Here is a 20,675-nt window from a genome sequence, read left to right as displayed (position 1 = left end):
CTGGAAATTTCCACTACATGCATCTGACGGAGTGGGTATTCACCCACGAAAGCTCATGATCCAAAACGTCTGTTAGTCTATAAGGTGCCACAGGATTCTTTGCTGTCTTCTGACAGTGGCCTATGCCAGGTGCTTCAAAAAGAATGAACAGAACAGGCAGTCATAGAGTGATCCATCCATCCCCTGTCGTCCATTCCCAGCTTCTGGCGAACAGAAGCTAGGGACACTTTGTTGCATCCCTGCCCATCCTGGCTAATAGCCCTTAATGGACCTATTCTTCATGAACTTATCTAGTTCTTTGAACCCTGTTATAGTTTTAAACTTCAGAAAAGCCCTTGGCAAAAAATTCCACAGGTTGGCTGTGTGTTGTGTGAAGAAGTACTTCCTTGTGTTCATTTTAAATCTGCTGCCTATTACTTTAATTAGGTGACCCCTTGTACTTGTGTTATGTGAAGAAGTAAATAACATTTCCTTATGCACTTTCTCCACACCTGTCAAGATTTTATAGCCCTTTATCATCGCCTCTTACTCATCTCTTTTTCCAAGCTGAAACATCCCAGTCTTTTTAAATCTCTCCTCAAATGGAATCTGCTTCATACCCCTAATCATTTTAGTTGCCCTTCTCTGTATCTTTTTCAATTCCAATATTTTTTTTTTTAGATGGGGCGGCAAGAACTGCATACAGTATTCGAGATGTGGGCATACCATGGATTTATATAGTATAAGTGGAGGAGCTTGGTTTGCCAGAGTGATCAGCAAAGCCAATGCTGACATCCTCTGTGAAAAGGCTGCAAAACACCAAGCCTCTGGACTGCATCGAGTGCAGAAAGCCCTCTAAGCCAGTAACTGTCAAAGCCAATTTTAGAAGTACTTAATGAGGCTGTAAAGAATGCTGGAGACTCACATGGTTTATGCAAACAAATATGGCTTTTGCATCATACTTTCTATTTAAGCAAGCAATACTACAAACGAGGCCAATGGTAGGGGCATTGTCACTTGCTAATCCTGAAGTTGAACACTGGTTCTAAACAAGACCAGAAAATGCTCACTCTTTGCAAGAAACTCAGCTGACTGGTTAGAAGCATGCAGTGTAACAGTGAAAGACTCAGCAGTTAAAAAAGTGAAGAACTCTGACCACATTCAGAAAATGTGCATACATGACTGATGAATGCACCGATGCAAATGGGCATCAAGAATTAAGTCATTGCTAGGGCCCTACCAAATTCATAGTCTATTTTGTTCAATTTAATGATCATAGGATTTTTAAAATTGTAAATTTCATGATATCAGATATTTAAATTTGAAATTTCACAGTGTTGTAACTGTGGGGATCCTGACCCAACTCTGAAGGCAGAAGTAAGGATGGCATGGTATTATATTGTTACCTGTACTTTTGCGCTGCTGGTAGCACAGTGTTGCTTTCAGAGCTGGGTGCCTGAGCAGCAGCTGCTGCTCTCTGGTCTCCCACCTCTGAAGGCAGTACAGAAGGGTGGCAATACTGTGACCCCACTACAATAACCTTGTGAAACCCCCCACAACCCTCATTTGGGTCAGGACCCCCAATTTGAGAAATGTTGGTCTCCCCTGTGAAATCTATATAGTATAGGGTAAAAGTACACAAAAGACCAGATGTCATGGTCCGTGACACATTTTTCTCTGCCATGAATTTGGTAGGGCCCTAGTCATGGTATGTGTTACCTTGATGTCAGTGGTAGGCGAGTTGATGCATTTCTAGATGTTCATAGTATAGAAGACATTGGCTGCATCTGTTACAACCCATATCCTAGAAGAGTTAAATTGAACTCCAAAGAGATGGCAGCTTGTGCAATTGATGGAGCTGCAGACTTCGTTGGAAGACATGGTGGAGTACAAGCTTTGACCAGAGAAAAGTGTAATCCTGCTCTCTCTTATACATACTGCAAAGGCCATCTACTCCAACTAGCATTAGTACAAGCTGCAGAATCTTCAAAAGACATTAAAAAGCCATACATTTAATGTCTTAGTCATATTCTTTTTTTCAGCAAGAGTCCAAAAGGACTGAATGTCTTGAAAAATATAGAGGATACACTGGGACTGAAGTTAAAATTAGTTCAACCTGGGAAAACCCACTGACTTTATCATGAGTGATCCTTGGCAGTTGTCTTAAAATTAGTGCAAGAATTATTATTGGCTTTGGAAAGTATCTACTGAGATGGGACAGATATAAGTAGTAAGGCTGGTGAATTACTTTTGCTACTAAGTTCAGTGAAAACTATTGCCATTCTCTCTCTTGTAAGTCTACTGTTGAAACCACTTGGGTCATCAAACAATGCCATCCAAGCACCTGCTACAACAATAGTAGATCTTTGTCCATGATAACTCTCTGATCCAAGTACAGTTTTTATCAATTGAAAACGTACTGGAAGAAGCAAAGACTTCAGTTCTGAAGTTGATTAATTAAGGCACTTATATTGACTCCTTAAGTGAAGAGGCCAAGAAGTGTTTGTTAAGCCATCTGAAAAAGTACACGGACTTGATTCTTACAAATCTACAACAGCAACTTCTGGATTCTACTCAACCTCTACTTAGCTTTTACAGATGCCTGTCTTATAAAACAATGACAGTTGAGTAGAGTGAGGCACTACCAGCAATAGGGCTGCTACGTGATCAGGACAATAGAGAATTTGAACACAGAATGAAACATCATACAATGAACGAATGAAGGTTTGACTTCATCTTCTACTTTATCATCACTGGTGGTTCGACCCAATCTTTATGCTAGGTTTCCTGGGGTGAAAGAAGTAGGAATTCATTTCTTGCTCCTCTCAGTCACAACAGCTACATTTTAAGATGAGCGTTCTTTTTCCTCACTGAATAGAATTTTGTGTTCTGAAAGAAGTTGCCTTCTGCCTGATCATGAACATATCATGAAGGACTGGAAAGACCGGACACACAAGAAACTACCAAAAATGAATGCACTGCATTCGAGAAGTTCATTAATGGAGTTGTGCAAAATTTCAGTAAGAAACCAAGAAGGATGTAGCTGTAGTGCTTCAGAGTAGGCTTGAGTAGCCAGCTTTGTGTGATGATTTTAAAACAGGAGTTAAATCTAATAAAATGATCGTGAAACATTTTTCAGTTTTTACTGTGGTGCCATGCAGCCCACCTTCACCCTCACGGCCTCACCTCTCATTCCCCTGTTAATTTGAATACCTCGCCTAATTTCAACTCCTGGGGAAAACATTGAAAGGGACAGACATGAATGTCCAAACCCAAAGCACAAGCACATGGCTCTACCCAACACATAGACGAATGCAACCAAGGCTGCCAGCAACTGGAAGAAGCAAGACTGAAGTATCACTGAGTATCCTATGACTGAGGTAGTAGGTGTTCAAGAGAAAAGTAGGAGATAGCCTAGCCCACCTGTGACTGAGAAAATCCTAGGGAGGAGGCTGGCTAAAGAGGCTTGGGGCTGTAAGCAAAGAAACTTGCTCCTGTGTTTTATTTCTTCCTTGGGAAAATAGGTCTTTGTATGTTCCTTGTAAATAAACAAGGGGGGGAGGGATAAATAAAAAAGTACCTACCCCTCCATCTCACTTTGCTGGGGCAACCTGCAACACCCCAAATTTGACCTGAGTGATTAGACAAATGAGGTAACAATGTCATAAATAGTCCCTCATCTAGTCTAGTATTGCATCTCCAACAGAGGCCTTTATCAGATCTGCCACAGGAATTATCCACCTTTTTCTTACCTAGGCTCCATGTGTGATTTTTCCCAAACTAATCCTCCTCAGATACACCTAAGTCCTTTGGGTAAGTCCCAGGGTACTTCAAAATAGTTGCTTTGGAAATCAGTGCAATGGCTTATGGGGCATACATAGCAGCAGTAGATAACAGGTTGCAAGTAACTAAAACTCTTTGTAATGAAAATTAGGCACCCAAGACAACTTGCTAGGAAAGCTTTTGAAGTTAGAAACCATTGGTTCAGAGGAAGGCAAACTAATACTCAACCCAGTGATGCATGTGCCATATCTCTAAAATTCCCTTTCTTGTGAGCAATGTAACTTATTTTTGTCCAAGTTAACTATGTTCTACACAGATTTGTTGTTACTCACCCATAATGTTGAAGATGACATTAGAAATAAGGAATTATGAAAGTGAAGTTATAGAAAAAACATTATAGTTGTGCAGTAGTATCTCTATATTAGGTAAAGATTCAATTTTTCCATTCAAAGCAGACCTTTAGCTGCACTGCTTTGTATGAAGAATACACATTTGGGGAAAGCACACTTACAGAATCTATTCTAGGGAGATTGAAATTTCATTGTCTGGGGATTTTTAACTAAATCTGTTACTCAGTTTATGAGAGAAAATTAATTAAACAGAATTTTAAAGACATTTTTCTTTACTTTTTGCTAACAGCCGGTTTGCGTCAGTCACACTTTTCACAAAATCATTGCTAGCATTTTTCAAATATACCTTCAAAGAAATTAGGTTGTAAATCAGCAAAGCTATTACTGTTTTTTCCTATCTTCTCCATTATATTCAGAATTTTCCCATATAAGAAATGGCTGGTTTTATAATTTTTTTTTTTAATTTCTAATAGGATTGAAGCTACCCAATGGGACTGAAACGGATGTGGAGAGCAGGAGAGACTTCAGGCTGCATCTTCATGGTTAGATACTTGTAACAGCAGACCTCAAGCAGCTGGGAAGAACCACATGGAGATAGTCAAAGCAGTCTCCCCTGCCAACCATGGCCACAAACTTGGAATTATATTGCTTGGGCAATGCGGGTGAGCAGCCACCAGGGAGCAGCATGAAGGGGCCCCTAGGTTTTAGGAGATGTAGTTGACAGGCTCCCTAGCATCAGGAACACACACACATCATTATGCTGAAGTAGGGAGGGTAGAGATGGACTCCGCTAACCCCACAACCCAGGCACAAGTAGCACCCCTCTCATTGCAAACATAAGCACTTCTTCATACTTCACACGCCACAAGGGAAGTTAGGGAGCATCCCCATCCCTCTCACCCCATTCCATGTTCTTCCAAAACCTTCATACACTCCCTGAATTACAGTAATGACTCCTACATCATTAAGCTTCCAAAACCAAATTGCATGAATAATTCTTATGCCCCTTGCTTTGGGTGGGTCACACATTGCATCTCATATTTGGGCCTTGGTATATTGAGAGGTATGGCACCTGGCCAATTGTACAGTATAAAAATACAGGGTATAAGGAATTTCTTCCTGACCCTCACATGGGGATTAGTTTCGTGTTTTAAGAGATAAGTTTAACAGTTCTTGAGCCAGATCCCCAGTTAGGGACCTATGTCAATTTACACCAGTTGTGGATGTGGCCCACAGGCTATTTATAGGTTTACTCTTGCTTCAAGACAGACAAATCCTCCTTTGCATAATTTGAAGCCAATAGAGCTCTGCTGATTTATATCAGTTGAGGATCCAACCCTTTACTTTTCCTACTTAGAGAAACAGTTACTATTCATATATCCATTTAAAAAATATTACTAAGCTATTAGCCTCAATCATACCTGCAGTATTAGATTTGTTAGTTATAATTGCTGCATAAAATTCCTTCCAGATGTTTTAAAGGTGTTGCCTTTTCATTTCAGTTGGTGTCCTCTGGTTCTTGCTTTACAGAAGGGGATAAATCAGAAATGTCCAATAGGACTTCACTGTACCATTCTATACTAATTATTATCCTGCAGTCCTTCCTTGTTATGATAGTTCACCCCTATGTAATGGTATGGAACTTGCATGTTATGGTGGTTTCATAAAGACAAAACAACCACAAAAATGGATGCAAACAATACAAGGAGCGAGGGCTGGGGAACCAAAAAAGGAACTGGAGTGCAATCCACTCCTTCCAACACCCATCAAAACAGATTTACAAACACTTTATAATGTTATTTAGTTCCCTGTCACATAACTTATGTCACACTTTAAAAGAATATAGTACAACAAGTTTGCCTAATTAAAATGCGTTTATTAATTAACAAAGCAGCTACTGTAGCAATGAAGCTTCCCCTCACTGCCTTGTCAACCCATCTTAACTGTTCTTGTGCACTGCCTCCGGGGGAGAGGAGGTACAGTAATTCAAACTTTGGCACAGGAGAAATAAGGCCAACTAGTGCTAATTGTACCTATTAGCCATTTTCACCTAGGAAATGAACTTAGACAATCATCTCATTTCACATATGGCATTGAATAAAAGACTATGCTGACCTGATCTGGATTTGAACTAACAACTTGGAAATTAAATTATTCTTTATTATTTGTATTATGATAGCCCCTAGGAGTCTGTCATGAACCAGAACCCTATTGTGCTAGGTGCACTTGCCCCAGAACTGCCCTCACCCAGTATTTGAAATGTGCAGAGATGTTAATGTTCAGGTACACCTCTTCAAAAAGATCAAGCTTGTCTTGAAATTCTGGAAAAGTAATAGGCACAAAATAGATTTTTGTTTAAAGGCTACAGCAGAAAATTAGGGACTTGCCTGCCTGTCTGAGAAGACAGTTTGTTTTAGGAGATACAAGCAGGCAGACTTGTGATCTGCAGAGTTAGTATACAACTGCAAGAACTGATATGACAGCTGGTTAATATAAACCTAATTTATTTGAATACAAAGGTATCTTGGGGGGACAATACAGAGGCTCAAACTAATGTGCCTAACTGACAGAACAGTCATGTTTTTCTTCAAAAAATAAGAAATGCAGCTTCTTGCATCACACAAAATACAAAAGACTATCCTTCATTGGAGAGTAAATCAACTGTTGACCTGGCTCCTTTCTCCAACAATTTGTAACCTCCATTTTAAGGTGCCAACAACTTTTTGTTGACTGGTTTAACACAGCCACAAAACTTTTGCAAGACAGTTGAATAACTGTTACCCTAACCCCAGCAGTGTGGAAGTGGTGTGAAGGCAGTATTGTTTAAGCACTCTGTCAGGAATGATAATCTTTTGTATTGCACAAGAAGTAGACTGCATGAAGAGAATGAGGGAGGTTCTATGTATCAGATGATAAAAATATAGTTTGACAGCAGCAGTCAGCTACTTGAATTAAAGAACCTTCTCTATTTCAAACATATGCCAATAATTAACAGTGATAATACTTTATTCAACATTTAAATGTAACTAATCAAAATAATTCTTGCAAGACAGTGATTTTATTTTCAGTGTCTTAGCTCCCTCAGGAAAGCATTCATACTATCCAAAATTAGAAACACAGTGAACAGAGCAGTCAATGCTAGCCTGTCACTGGGGCAGCAAGCACTCAACACTAAATACAATTATATTATACATTACAGAAAATTTTATTATTTTCTTTGGGTCAAATCCTGAGAGATGTTGAACAGCTGTTGAGTGCCTACAGCTTCAAATGAAGAAAGTAGTTACTCATTCTCTCTGAGAATTTGGCTTTTGAAGTGGACAGGTTGGTCATCTTATTTAATGTGTACAACAATCTAAGAAATGTGCCAATTATGGAATAATTAAATTGAAGGCAAAAAAAATCCCCATTTAGTTATAAGTGTGATACCACAGGAAACAGAGCCATATTCCACTTTCAGAGTTTTGAACAAGACTTCCATTAAATTATATGGAAGTTCTATGTACACTCATTGAATACATCACCACTAATGTTCTAAATTTCAAGTCTTTGGAAGGACAACTGTTTAATCATTCTTTGAAATGATTTAAGTTCTTGTTACATCATTATGAAGCTGTATGTCTTACCATGAGATGACAGATACAATCAAATTTTTATTTATAAATTTTAATTCAGGATACAAAAAAATTACTAAAAACAACTGAAGAGGGCAATGCTGGAAAATGTGATCAGTGAGTATAACAAACAAGTTCATTTTATATAGGGTGCTATACTGCACTATTCGGATACTCCAACTAAGCGTGGCCCGTTTTCCTTCATAAGACCACATTGAATTAGCAGACGGGATGAAATAAAATTGTCCTTGGCAAAGCAAGTCTGTCGATAGTGTCTCAGATGCACACTAACAGTTTGCTGGGTTTAGCCTATATCGGCAACCACTGAAGGTTCCCTTAATGAACCAGAATGCAATACTGTAAGAGTTTTTAAAAACACTCTGGTTTTCTTAGCAGAAAGATTATATCTCCCTACAAAGCCTCCAAGCTGAAGAATTGTATTGTTGAAGCTTGAACTAGTAGGATTGCAGTGATATAAAACAAAACTTGTGCAGAACGTCGCTAGCTATGCTGTACTGGCCACATACAGTGTGCCACATCCACATATAGTACTCCCAGCATACGCTGCAGGATCTGTGGATTGGGCGCCTACCCACAATGAAAATGACAGCTCCCTGCAGCAGGTGCATGGTGGTTATGGTATATACCTTCTCTTTTGAAACTGGCTAAATTTTTCAAAAAGGCTTAAGTGACTTAGCAGCCCAAATCCCAAGGACACTTAGGACTTATTTATAGGAACACTTAATTCGTGGCAAACTGGGGTGTAAATCTACCCATGTTAGCCTGCCACGTACTAGGTGTCCCTCTGGACCTTGCCACCACACACTAAAAGTTCTGCAGTGCACTTAAATCTACTCCCATTTCAAAACAGTGTAGGTGGTAAGAGTTTCACGGTGTGCTTTAATCTAGGCTGTTTTGAAATGGGAATCGATTAAAGCACGCTATGGAACTTTTACAGTGTGGCAACAGGGTCCAGACACCTAGTGCACAGTTTATGAGCTCATTCTGCACCTTACCTGAGGAATGATTATTCACATGAGTAATGGTTTTTAGGAACAAGCCCATCATTTGAAAGGGTACATAGAGAGCTAATGGATAGGAAGTATTGAAGTTAAAGCATGTTCTGTCAGCATTTTTAGCCTGTGGTGGTTTTTAGAATTGTTTTTAATGTTTCACACAGTGGCATATAGGGTTGCCAACTTTCTAACTGCACAAAACTAAACAACCTAAGCCCACCCCTTCCCCGAGGCCCCACCCCCTGCTTTCTACATTCCCCCTCCCTTGGTGGCTCGCTTTCCCTCACCCTCACTCACTTTCAGTGGGCTGCGGCAGGGGATTGGGATGTGGGAGGGGGTGAGAGCTCTAACTGGGGTTTTGGGCTCCATGATGGGGCCAAAAATGAGGGGCTCGGAAGGGGGCTCTGGGCTGGGGCAGGGGTGTGGGAGGGAATGAGGGCTTTGGCTGGGGGTGCGGGCTCTAAGGTGGGACTGGGGATGAGGGGTTTGGGCTGCAAGAGGGGGCTCCAGGCTGGGGGGTGGGGCCGAGGGATTCAGAATGCAGAAGGGGGATGGGGTGCAGGATGGAGTATGGGCTCTGGGATGAGGAGTTCAGGGTGTGGGAGGGGGCTCTGGGCTGGGCAGGGGGAGGTGAGGGCTCCAGTTAGGGAGTGCAGGCTCTGGAATGGGGCCGAGGATGAGGGATTTGGAGTGAAGGGGGGCTCCGGGCTTGGTGGGGGGGGGCTCAAGGCTGGGGCTTGGGGCAGGGGCTTACCTCAGGCGGCTCCCAGTCAGGGGTGCAGCGGGGCTAAGGCAGGCTCCCTGTCTGTCCTGGCACCGTGCTCCTAAGCAGGGGGACCAGGAGGCTCCACACGCTGCTGTTGCCTGCAGGCATCATCCTCCCCCAGCTCCCACTGTCCGCAGTTCCTGGCCAATGGGAGTGCAGAGCCAGTGCTTGGGGTGGGGGCAATGCACAGAGCCCCATGTCCCCTCACTTAGGAGCCAGACCTGCTAGCCACTTCAGGGGCGCAGTGTGGTGCCAGGACAGGTAGGGACTAGCCAGCCTTAGCCCTGCAGAACCGCCAACCGGACTTTTAAAGGCCTGGTCAGCAGTGCTGACCGGAGCCACCAGGATACCTTTTGGACTGGGCATTCCGGTCAAAAACTGGATGCCTGGCAACCCTAATTATTAGCATAACTAAGGTAGAAAGTAAAATACTTAGAGCTTTTCCTCCTACAACAGGGACGTTTAATATTCATGCTGAAAAGTTCATTGTCTGGTACATTCCCCTCCTCCTCCCGCTGCCTGCTCTCTCTCTTATTTACCTCAAGCTGTTCCTGAAATGTATAACTGCAAGCAGCTGCAGTACACCATTCTCAAGCATACATTTTACTAAGGCCTTACCCTGTACTAGGAAATTCACCTGCTGCTTACAATAGTTTTAACAATGCATAGGCTTACACCAGCATAGACTATGCATCCGAAGTGAGCTGTAGCTCACGAAAGCTCATGCTGAAATAAATTTGTTCGTCTCTAAGGTGCCACAAGTACTCCTGTTCTTTTTACTGTTCTTAAGGTGAGTTGTAAAAGATTTTTTTTTTAAATTGGCTTTGGATTTTTGTTTATTTCTTCAAAATGAATAAGAAAGGTCTGTATTAGAAGGGTGGGGTTTTTTTGTTTTTTTTTTAAACTTAAGTATCAGGAACATCAAATTTGGTCCTGCTCGGTTTTGCTGGTGCTCTCACACTTCTGTGTACTTCTCAGTTGAAGGGACAAGGGCTTTGCATATTTAACAAGGCATCTTTTCACCCAAGTATTCAGGTAGTCATGGGAGTTAGGGAAGTATTAAACACTGATTAAATATTCCCTCCCATCTCAGTTGCTCAACTTTCAGTCTTTTATTGTGATATTGTAATTTCACTAATTTTCTGGTTGCCACAGAGTCTTCATAGCTAAACAAGACTTGAACTTCTAACAGAGAATAGAAAAAGTTGTAAATAAAGCTTTGAGCATGATTTATATACCCTTTACAAGGAGGCAAAAAAAGGGCACAAGCCCACTGTTTGTTCCTTTAAAGGTCACTTTTAGAGTGTAATGAAAGTAAAGACCAGAAGAATACAGAAATGAGGAGACGCATGCAAATTTTAGAATTTTCTACTACAAACTAATGTTTAGCAGCAATTCTGCTCCCTTTGCCCTAGCTGTAAAACCTGAAGCTCTCAAGAGTACTACTCCCTATCCAAGCTTCCAAATAATTTAAAATAACTTCTGTTTATAAATAATTATCTACAGTTACTGCAGATGGTGATTACACCCCTCAACTTCCAGTTTTATTTTGAAAGGGAAGAGAAAAAAGCAGCATGTGAAAAAGGAGACTGAAGAGTTTCTCTCATGCCACTACTGTCACACAATTCTGAACTTCAGTCTTTTAAAGCCAAAGTACAGTGACAAGCCCCCCCCCCCCCAAAAAGTCCCTAGTATGCAAGAGACAGTGGCGGTGAAATTATCAGGTTCTGGATTTCTAATTTCCCTAAAATTAGGAACTTGCTTGAGAATAGAGTTCATTGCTATACTGTGAGTTAAAATAGAGCAAATGCCTTACTGAATCAATTAAGTTACCACAAAGCAGAAGAATCTATACACTTTTGAAACCAATTTCAGTGCTGTAGATATTTAAAAAGTTACAATAATTAGTAAAAAAATCTCTGAATAAAAAGTTTAAACACATCTACGTTTCAAAATGATATTTTGTACACTTTGGAAAAAATATAACATTTATTTTACATAACTAGAAACAAGTTATATTCTTTGTAGTTTGTAAATTTCTATTCCTTATACTTCCTTTCACATATTTTCTTTTAAAAATTCGTTTTCTCTGGATTTTACACATTTAATGCAAAAGTTTTACTATTCTGAAGGAAAGCTTGTTTCTTCATTAGTTTCCTGAAAAGTCCATTTGGATTTGCAAGAAGTTCCTCATGTTTTCCACATTCAGTAATTCTGCCTTGATCAAGAACTGCAACAGAATCAGCATTTTGAATGGTAGACAGACGATGAGCAATAATTAGGACTGTCCTCCCTTCCATAAGCCGATCTAGAGCTTCTTGCACTAGATACTCATTTTCAGCATCCAAAGCACTAATTCGGAAGAAAAAAAAAAATAAGTGTCACTATTCTCTAAAATCAATATAGCCTGGTCTACATTAGGCTTCTTTCTCTAAGCTCTCCCATCACTGCCTTTCCAACAGGGTAATAATGGTGGAGTTGCTTGTGAAGACAAAGTGTTGGCAGCTGCCAGCATTTTAAGCACTGAGTCATGTAGACTCATTGTGAGCAGAATTAGTTGACTTGGTGCTTACAATACTGGCAGCTGCCTGGAGAGCTCTCTACACTAGGGGTGAAATCCTGACTCCATCAAAGTCAGTAAAGCTCCCACTGACTTCGGTGGGGCAAGGATTTCACACTAGAGCTCCTACATCTGCTACCATTAATGAAGCTGAGTCAGTGGTAGCAATGGTGAGAAATTTTTAGTGAAAAAGTCTAGTGTAGACACTCCATCCTGAGTATGCAGATCACACACACGTACACCCCTGAAATTTAACAATGAATAACTTACAGTGGATGTGGTGTACTTATACCTATCCACTCAGGATTTACAAACGTTAATATTTTCATGAAGTAGAGATACAAAAACCTTTGAGATTGTATAATGCTTCAGTATTCATATAAATCACAAATATTTCATAGGAGTTACATTTTATTTAATAAGTAATAAGGTACTGTCTGTTGCACTTAATCTAGTGGCTTTCATCAGAGCATCTTTAAGTATTGTTCCATTCAACTGATAAGGAAAAAAAAGTTAAACGACTTGCCCAAGGCCACACACAGACAGGAACAGAATGTAGATTTCCTGACTCCAGGTCTCCTGCTCTAATTACAGGACATTTGCTAGCTTTACTTTATTTTATTCCTTACCTTGTTGCTTCATCTAGAAGAAGAATTTTAGGATTCTGAAGAACAAAATAAAATTATAATTAAAATCAAAGTTATACAAGACCTGAAGGATACAAATTCTATTTATTATAAAAAATTCACAAACAGGACTAAAACTACAAGCAAGATTATTTGCTTCATCAGAAGACTTGAATACAACGTGAGACTCAGTAGGTAATAAGTCTAGACAGTAAAAGGATAGAATATAAATAAAAATATCACATCTATCTTATTTTTTTCACCTACTACTGTTACTTTAACACCTAAGATCAATATTACAAAGATTATAAATCTCATCTTTTCAGTTTGTTCACTTTGTGCATGTGGCAGCACTTAAGGGTCGATTTCACTGTTTCCTCTGATTTTAGAGTCTGATTTCATGCAGGTTCACCTACTGTTTGTTTATAAGCAGTCTCCCTCCTGTTACACGAACACAAAACATTTATCTTGTACCTGAGAGACAGCAACTTTCTGCATGGCTGGAATGCACCAGGCCACTGAGGATATGTCTACACAGGAAAAAAAAAAAAAAAAGTGGCCGGCCCAATTCGGTTGCAGGGCTGTTTCACTGCTGCATAAGCTACCAGGCTTGGGCTGGAGCCAGAGCTCTGGTACTCTGCCACCTCACAGGGTCCTAGAGCCCAGGCTCCAGCCTGAGGCCTGAAGTCTACACAGCAATGAAACATTTCCACAACCTGAGCCAGATGTTTTTTTTTTTTTTGCTGCGTAGACATACCACTAGAGGCCAAGAACACACACTGGAAATGTAAAGAACCATAGGGTACGATGCAATTGCCCACAGCATGTATTTCCAAAAAACTATTTGAAAACCAGACTGAACAAGCAGAAGAGATTTAGTTAAACACAGAAGGAACAATACAATTTGCATTTTAACACCACATTCTTCCTTCATCTCTCTCAGAGAGGGTTGGATGCAGCTCAACTTCCTAAATCAACACAAGTCTTTAAGAGTAGGTCTATGCTGCAATTAAAAACCCATGGCTGGCCCGTGCCTATCTGCAGCGCTCAATCTGCGGGACTGTGTAATTGCAGTGTAGATGTTCTGGCTTGGGCTGGAGCCCTGGCTCTAGAACCTTGCAAGGATCCCAGAATTCAGGCTTCATCCCAAATAGGAACATCTACATCACAACTAGACTGCTGTCCAGCCCTGGTCCAGCCACAGATGTCTAATTGCAGTGCAGACATATCCTAAGAAACACAATTTGCAATCATCTAAAATGCTAAAAATAAAGCGAACACCAAACAGACTATGTTAAGACGGAATCTATTAGTGTGCATTACTAGGGGTGATGAGGGTCCACTGGTGTGGAAATCTATGAGAAGTAATTTATAGATTCTAGACATTAAAATAAAGGCCCCCTTCCTCTGGTCAACAATCACTAGAACTTACAGGCTGAAAAAAGATTATCTTCAGAAGACAGTCAACTCACCCCAAACCTCACTCTCCTTCATAAAAGGCATGGAGTTTCTATTCTTAATGACATCAAGGAGTTCCCCCAAAAGACATGGGAGAGCCATTGGTTTGTATTCTACAGAAACTTCAACAAACCAAGGTTTTTATCCAAAGTGCCCTGGAAGCTATAATTAGCAACCCCATGAATCTGGCTGGAAACCAAGTAGTGCAAGGACATTGACACCATATTCAAAGTGGAAATCATCCTTGGTCTTGAGCAAGGCTTATTAAGTGAACCATCCTATCTTGGCCTACAGTCTTCCTTACAGAGTGGCTCTAGTCAGAGCCTAACCACAGGAAAAAGAATGCATCAGGCATAATAGAAATTAAAGGGCGGTAAAACTTGAAATAAAAATATTGCCTTAACCATCTCTCTCTTCCTATTCCAACTCCCTCATCGATATACAGAACTTTGGATATTTCAAATGATATTCACTCCCCCCAATGAAAGACACTCATCCCCTCCTTTTCCTTCTTGAAATAATTAAATAAAGAATAGCTGTTTTTTAAACTTACCTTGAGCAGCGCTCGAGCAATTGCAATTCGTTGTTTCTGCCCACCTAAGAAAAAAGTTTTATTAGATTAAACTGAAAGGTAAAACAGAAGAGGTTCTGATTGTAACTAAAGATCTAAACTGACTGTAACTAGACATGAACTGATCTCTGCTAGTTACTGAAATGGATTTTATGTTGGGGGAAGAAGGGATTAAATGCTTAGGAAAACAGTACTCCAACAAAAGCTACTGATTGAAAAAGCAAGCTGGATAAAGCCTTTTTTTTGTTCTACTGTGGCAATATCTTAAAAAAAAACAAATTAATAATAATGTCAGAGGTATACCTGAAAGGAGAATGCCTTTTTCTCCAACTAAAGTGTGGAATCCTTCTGGAAAGTCTCTGATGAAACTGGCAGCATTAGCTATTTCAGCAACTTTCTGGATATCTTCAACAGTTACCATAGAAGGGTCTTCGGCACCATAGGCAATATTTTCAGCAATAGAACAGGAGAACAGAATTGGTTCCTGATAAATGCAAAAACATAGCTCATATGGCATCTCTATATTACATATGTTTTCTTAGTAAATCTCAAGTAAAATAAGTCCCTTTTAAGCATCAAGTAGGTGACAGAGTTTTAAGATTTATTGAACACTCTAATGTTTTTGGGTTAATGAATAATGTCCCAATTATTTTAACATTGAGGTCAGAGGTCAAAGGTAAGTCCAGATTATAAAATTTGAGGAAAACTTTTCAAATGACACTTTACATGACCACTGACTCCTACTATGCCAGAAGGAGTTCAAGGCTATCTCTTCATTCAGAAAACCCGAGTTTCTAGGATACCAGATCATCTCTTCTTATTAAGGCTACCTACATTGTGTGCTTTGTGTACTGAAACAGCAAGAAAGTGTAAGGATAGGCATAGGAAATAGAAGGCAAGTCAAATGATGTACAATGAGAAGGTATTCAGGACAAGATAAGACAGCTCTCTGTATGAAACAGAAAGGTTTCCTATTGTAACTTTTATTATTGATAACACAAAACTGGACAAAGTGAGATTTTTAAAAATGAAGAAAAACTAAATGTTGACATGCCTACAAGGAAAAAAGAGATTCTTCCTACATGAAGGATATTCAGTGGTGCTGTCTTGCAATACAGATGATGTTTTGGAATGTGAAGTACATTTGGATTAGAAAAGTAACTGGGCTGTGATACCCCAGTTAGCTAGCCAGCCAGTCATGTTATGAAGACTTTCTGTAAAAAGCCTGTACTACTTTCAAACTGTTTGGGTAGCTCCTCTTTAAGGGACAATTGAATATGTACTTTCTGCACCTTTAGCATGGGGGACAAGAGAAAACTAAGCGCCAACAGTGTCATATTAGCATGCCCTCATAATGGAAATAATTGTGTAAGCAAGGAAGCAAAAGGTTTAGCCAATAGACAGTAAGTTTTCAAAGCAGCATGTAAGCACAGGATTGTGTAACTTTGATTAACATCTGTGGGAGACATGGAGCTAAGCAGTCATGCATATCTGCAGCATTAGCTTCTGGAGGTCCTTTCTTGACTATTTATTCATAAGAAAATCCCACAAAAATCAAGCAACTTATGTTCTAAGTTGTGAACCATGGACTTTCCAGTCCTCTACACCAGTGTTTCTCAATGACCACTCCGTGGATCAGCATTGCTCCCTGAAATCTCCCTGACACAGTTTAGGAAGGCAACAAGCTGGTCCTTGGTGTCAAGAAGGTTGAGAAAAACTGCCCTACATAAGCAGTATTTTTCCAGTGATCGCTATCTTTCAGGAGCTACTTACCTAACGTACACAATCAGACACTTGCAGACCACAGAACAAGCAGTTTGGTATTAATTGGAAATTTACCATTTTAGAATATAGTATAAGATGACAGTGACTAATGCGTATGAGGGCAAGAGGGAGTTTCTCCCTTTTTGTGAAAAAACAAGACAAGTGGCTTGTCTACACTATAGACCTTCATCAGTATAATTAAAGCACTCAAAGGTGCGAAAAAATCCACACCTCTGAATGAAATAGTTATGCCAACCTAACCTCCTGTGTAGACACTGCTATGTCGGTGGGAGAGCTTCTCCCATCAACAAAGCAACTGCCTCCCAGAGAGGTGGATTAACCACGCCAACAGGAGAATTCTCACCCATCAGCATAGAGCAGGGTGGGCAACCTGCGGCCCACATACGGTCCATCAGGGTAATCCGATTTTGCGCCGTAAGACATTTTGCTGATGTTGACCGTCCGCAGGCACAGCCCGCTGCAGCTCCCAGTGGTTCGCCGTTCCCAGCCAATGGGAGCTACAGGAAGCAGTGGGCCACTGCCACTTCCCATTGTCCGGGAACGGCGATCCACAGCCACTGGGAGCTGCGGGAGCCATACCTGTGTGTGGTCAACATCAGCAAAATGTCTCACAGCTCATAATCAGATTACCCTGATGGGCTGCATGCGGCCCACCACGGGCACAGAGTGTCTTCATTAAAGCACTAGAGCTGCGCCATTGCAGCATTTTAAGCATAGAGTTGCCCAGAGTGTACAGCAAGCCGGGGTCTGAATCTACAGTTCAGTACAAAATTTTAGTATGCGGTAGCAGGGTCCACATGACTAGTTAGTGCATGGCAAGTTAGTGTGCTGTAGAGTCTCGCCCCAGTTTGCCGCACACTAAGTGTCCATGTAAACAAGTCTTTAACAGTACAAAATTAGAAAGACAGTAGTAACTGATTACAGATTTCTTCCTTCACGTAGAATTTCCCCTATTCCTTACCTGACTCACTGTTCCAATTTTAGTCCTGAACCAGAGTGGATTCAATTGACGGATATCAACGCCATCAACAGTGATAGTACCTTAATTTAAGAAACATTAAGTTATACAAGATATAAGATACGGACAAAAGGCAGAAAGCAGTGGAGGAAAATACTCAGTTTTAAGGTGTTAATAAGAGATGTGCTCTCTCTCAGTCCTACAACAGTGGTGTACTTCATGGAGCATTTATTTATCCTGTCCCTTTTTAGGCACTCTGCAGTGCTCATTTAAACATGCAAGGCAAGATCGCGCCTCAGTCTTTCAGGTGCAAGAAAGTAGAGATGTGGCAGGGTTGAAGGAGAAAAAAAAAAAAAAAAGTGTCCACAGAATCTCCTTGGGTGCAGAGGCCAGGTACAGTGGTTGTCCTTGCGCTTCTGAGTGCACAGGCTGATGTAGGCTAGCACCGTTGGCAGTGCCAGTCTCTCCCCAGTGGATGCAGAGGAAGCAGAGCCAGGCCACACACAGAGTTTTCCTTATTTAAACTGCTGGGGCCCATTCTTCCCCCTCTCTGAGGCAATGACTGGCAGGTTACTCCACAGATTGCTTCTTAATATTATCAGATCGGTTTTGCCCCATGTCACAGTGACCATGGCTACACAGAACAGCACAGGACTCTACAGAACTGCTGCATCAAGCACCCAGCAATTTGAGGCACGCTCTCCCATAAAGAGGAAAATGTTGCTTCTGCATAGCTTTCAGGCTGGGACCTCAACTCAGAACCCTTCCATTACACCCCCACTAGTGGTTCAGAAAAGTGTTTTCTTAGATGCAGAATATTAATTATTTCTAATGGCAGTTACAGTAACTTATAAACGTACCTGAGATGGGATCATACAGCCTCAACAGAAGAGAAACAATGGTTGATTTGCCTGAGCCACTTGGGCCAACCAATGCCATAACAGAGCCAGCTGGAATGGAAAGGCTGAAGTCTTGGAAAAGTGAAATTTCTGGACGTGTTGGATATGCAAAGTGGATCTCTTTGAATTCCAAAGCACCTTTGAACGTGTCTTTGTTTAATACAATTCCATCTGAATGATGAATTAAAATACAGAAGAAGCTGACTGACAATAAAAATATATCAAAACTCCACAAACCTGCTGACTACTACAGAGGCACCCAACATTTGCCAAACCACAGATCACATTACCAATTTACCGGGCGCTTGAGTGCTGCACCTGTTATGCAAAACTGTAGTGGATCCCCCACCATTTTTAACATGTAACACATGGAGACTAAACCTCCCAGCGTACAATATTGCACCTTTACCAACAAGAGTAGTTTAATCTCCATTGACTATTCAGTGCTTACCTTCTCAGCCAAGCTGTCACTGGAACAAATCTGCTTCCAGATTGAATTCAAACAAGTCACTAATGGCCATTTTCAGGTTTTTAACACAAAAAAGAATGGTTGATGGAATTAACTGAAGTCCAAGGCAGAACAGACCAATCAATATAGTGTCCTTTAGCAACAGCTCAGTAAAAACTGAAAGTCTTCAGTTTATGAAATACCAGAACAAGCTATTGTGAGTGAATGGTCAAAGAAAAAAATGTCACTTTTTTCTTTTTTTGAAACAGCATAAAGCTTGTAAATATCTAAGACTTGAAGGATCACAAGCAGTTCAGGCCCTGGTAAATCCTACAAAGTATGTATAGAGTTCACCAACTTTGAAAAAAAACAACAAAAAACCTGTATGTTATGGGAGTTCACTGTTTGAGGATAGGAAATCAAGAGGGAGCCTACAATAGGTGTAGTGAAAGTAATTTAGTACATTTGGGCCCTACCAAATTCAAGTCCATGAAAAACGCATCATGGACCGTGAAATCTGGTCTCCCTCTGTTAAATTTGTTTTTTAATGTGCCTTTTCTTAGCCTATATTATACAGATTTCTCGGAGACACCAGCATTTCTCAAGCTGGGGGTCCTGACCCAAAAGTGAGTTGCAGGGGAATTGCAAGGTTATTTTAGAGGGGTCGTGGTATTTCCACCCTTACTTCTGTGCTGCTGCCTTCAGAGCTGGGCAGCTGGCGAGCAGCAGCTGCTGACCGATGGCCCAGCTCTGAAGGCAGCAGTGCAGAAGTAGGGGTGGCAGCAGCATACCATGCCATCCTTACTTCTGCACTGCTGCTGGTCGTGACTCTGCCTTCAGAGCTGGGCTCCCAGCAGCAGCCGCCGCTCTCTGGCCATCCAACTTTGAAGGCAGTGTCGCAACCAGCAGCAGTGCAGAAGTAAGGATAGCAGTACCACAACCCCCGGTCCCCACAATAAACTTGTCATCTCCCCCCACAATTCCTTTTTGGGTCAGGACCCCTACAATTACACCACCATGAAATTTCAGATTTAAATATCTAAAATAATGAAATTTACAATTTTTAAAATCCTATGACTGTGAATTTGGTAAGATCCTAGTTATAGGATTGCACAGTCATAGGATTTTAAAAATTGAAAATTTCATGAATTCAGATATTCAAATCTGAAATTTCATGGTGTTGCAATTGTAGGGGTCCTGACCCAAAAAGGAATTGTCGAGGGGGTCGCAAGGCTATTGTAGAGGGGGTTGTGGTACTGCTACCCTTACTTCTGCACTGCTGCTGGTTGTGACTGTGTCTTCAAAGCTAGATGGCCGGAGAGTGGTGGCCGCTGGCTGGAAGTCCAGCTCTGACAGCAGAGCCATCGCCAGGAGCAGCGCAGAAGTAAGGATGGCATGGTATGCTACGGCCACTCCTACTTCTGTGCTGCTGCCTTCAGAGCTGGACCCTTAGTCAGCAGCTGCCCCTCTCCGGCTGCCAAGCGTGGAAGGCAGAACTGAAGACAGACTGGCAATACCACGACCCCCCTTAAATAACCTTGCAACTCCCCTGCAACTCACTTTTGGGTCAGTACTCCCAGTTTGAGAAATGCTGGTCTTCCCCATGAAATCTGTATAGTGTAGACTAAAAGCACATAAAAGATCAGATTTCATGAAGGGAGACCAGATTTCATGATCCGTGACACATTTTTCATGGATGTGAATTTGTTAGGGCCCTACCTACGACTGTAAAATTGACCAAAATGGACCATGAGTTTAGTAAAGCCCTAGGTATAACAGACAATCATATTATGCAAAGGATAATTTAGTGCAATCAGGGTATTAATTTATTCACTTTATTAAACTGGTAAGCAGGCAGATAG

The 20,675-nt window shown here is 41.0% G+C and overlaps 1 protein-coding gene and 1 long non-coding RNA gene across 3 annotated transcripts in view; both read right to left on the bottom strand.

Moving 5' to 3' along the window:
• Positions 1-6,599: 6,599 nt before the first annotated feature.
• LOC142046593 (uncharacterized) overlaps positions 6,600-20,675 on the bottom strand; it is a 782,351-nt gene continuing 768,275 nt past the window's right edge. Inside the window, exon 2 of the long non-coding RNA XR_012655583.1 lies at positions 6,600-10,151. This is a non-coding gene — a long non-coding RNA (uncharacterized LOC142046593). The remainder of the gene's footprint in view (positions 10,152-20,675) is intronic.
• Positions 6,600-20,675, bottom strand: part of ABCB10 (ATP binding cassette subfamily B member 10) — a 53,385-nt gene continuing 39,309 nt past the window's right edge. For both annotated transcript variants that reach the window (XM_032783845.2, XM_032783844.2), the window contains exons 9-14: positions 18,327-18,536; positions 17,470-17,549; positions 15,027-15,207; positions 14,706-14,749; positions 12,698-12,732; positions 6,600-11,860 (exon numbers count right to left, since the gene is read on the bottom strand). In XM_032783845.2, coding sequence (XP_032639736.2) covers positions 11,605-11,860; positions 12,698-12,732; positions 14,706-14,749; positions 15,027-15,207; positions 17,470-17,549; positions 18,327-18,536 — 806 coding nt within the window. In that variant the 3' untranslated portion in view covers positions 6,600-11,604. The remainder of the gene's footprint in view (positions 11,861-12,697; positions 12,733-14,705; positions 14,750-15,026; positions 15,208-17,469; positions 17,550-18,326; positions 18,537-20,675) is intronic.

Source organism: Chelonoidis abingdonii, chromosome 3 (assembly GCF_003597395.2).
Source record: "Chelonoidis abingdonii isolate Lonesome George chromosome 3, CheloAbing_2.0, whole genome shotgun sequence".
Lineage (NCBI taxonomy): Eukaryota > Metazoa > Chordata > Testudines > Testudinidae > Chelonoidis > Chelonoidis abingdonii.
This window is presented reverse-complemented; position numbering and strand designations above follow the sequence as displayed.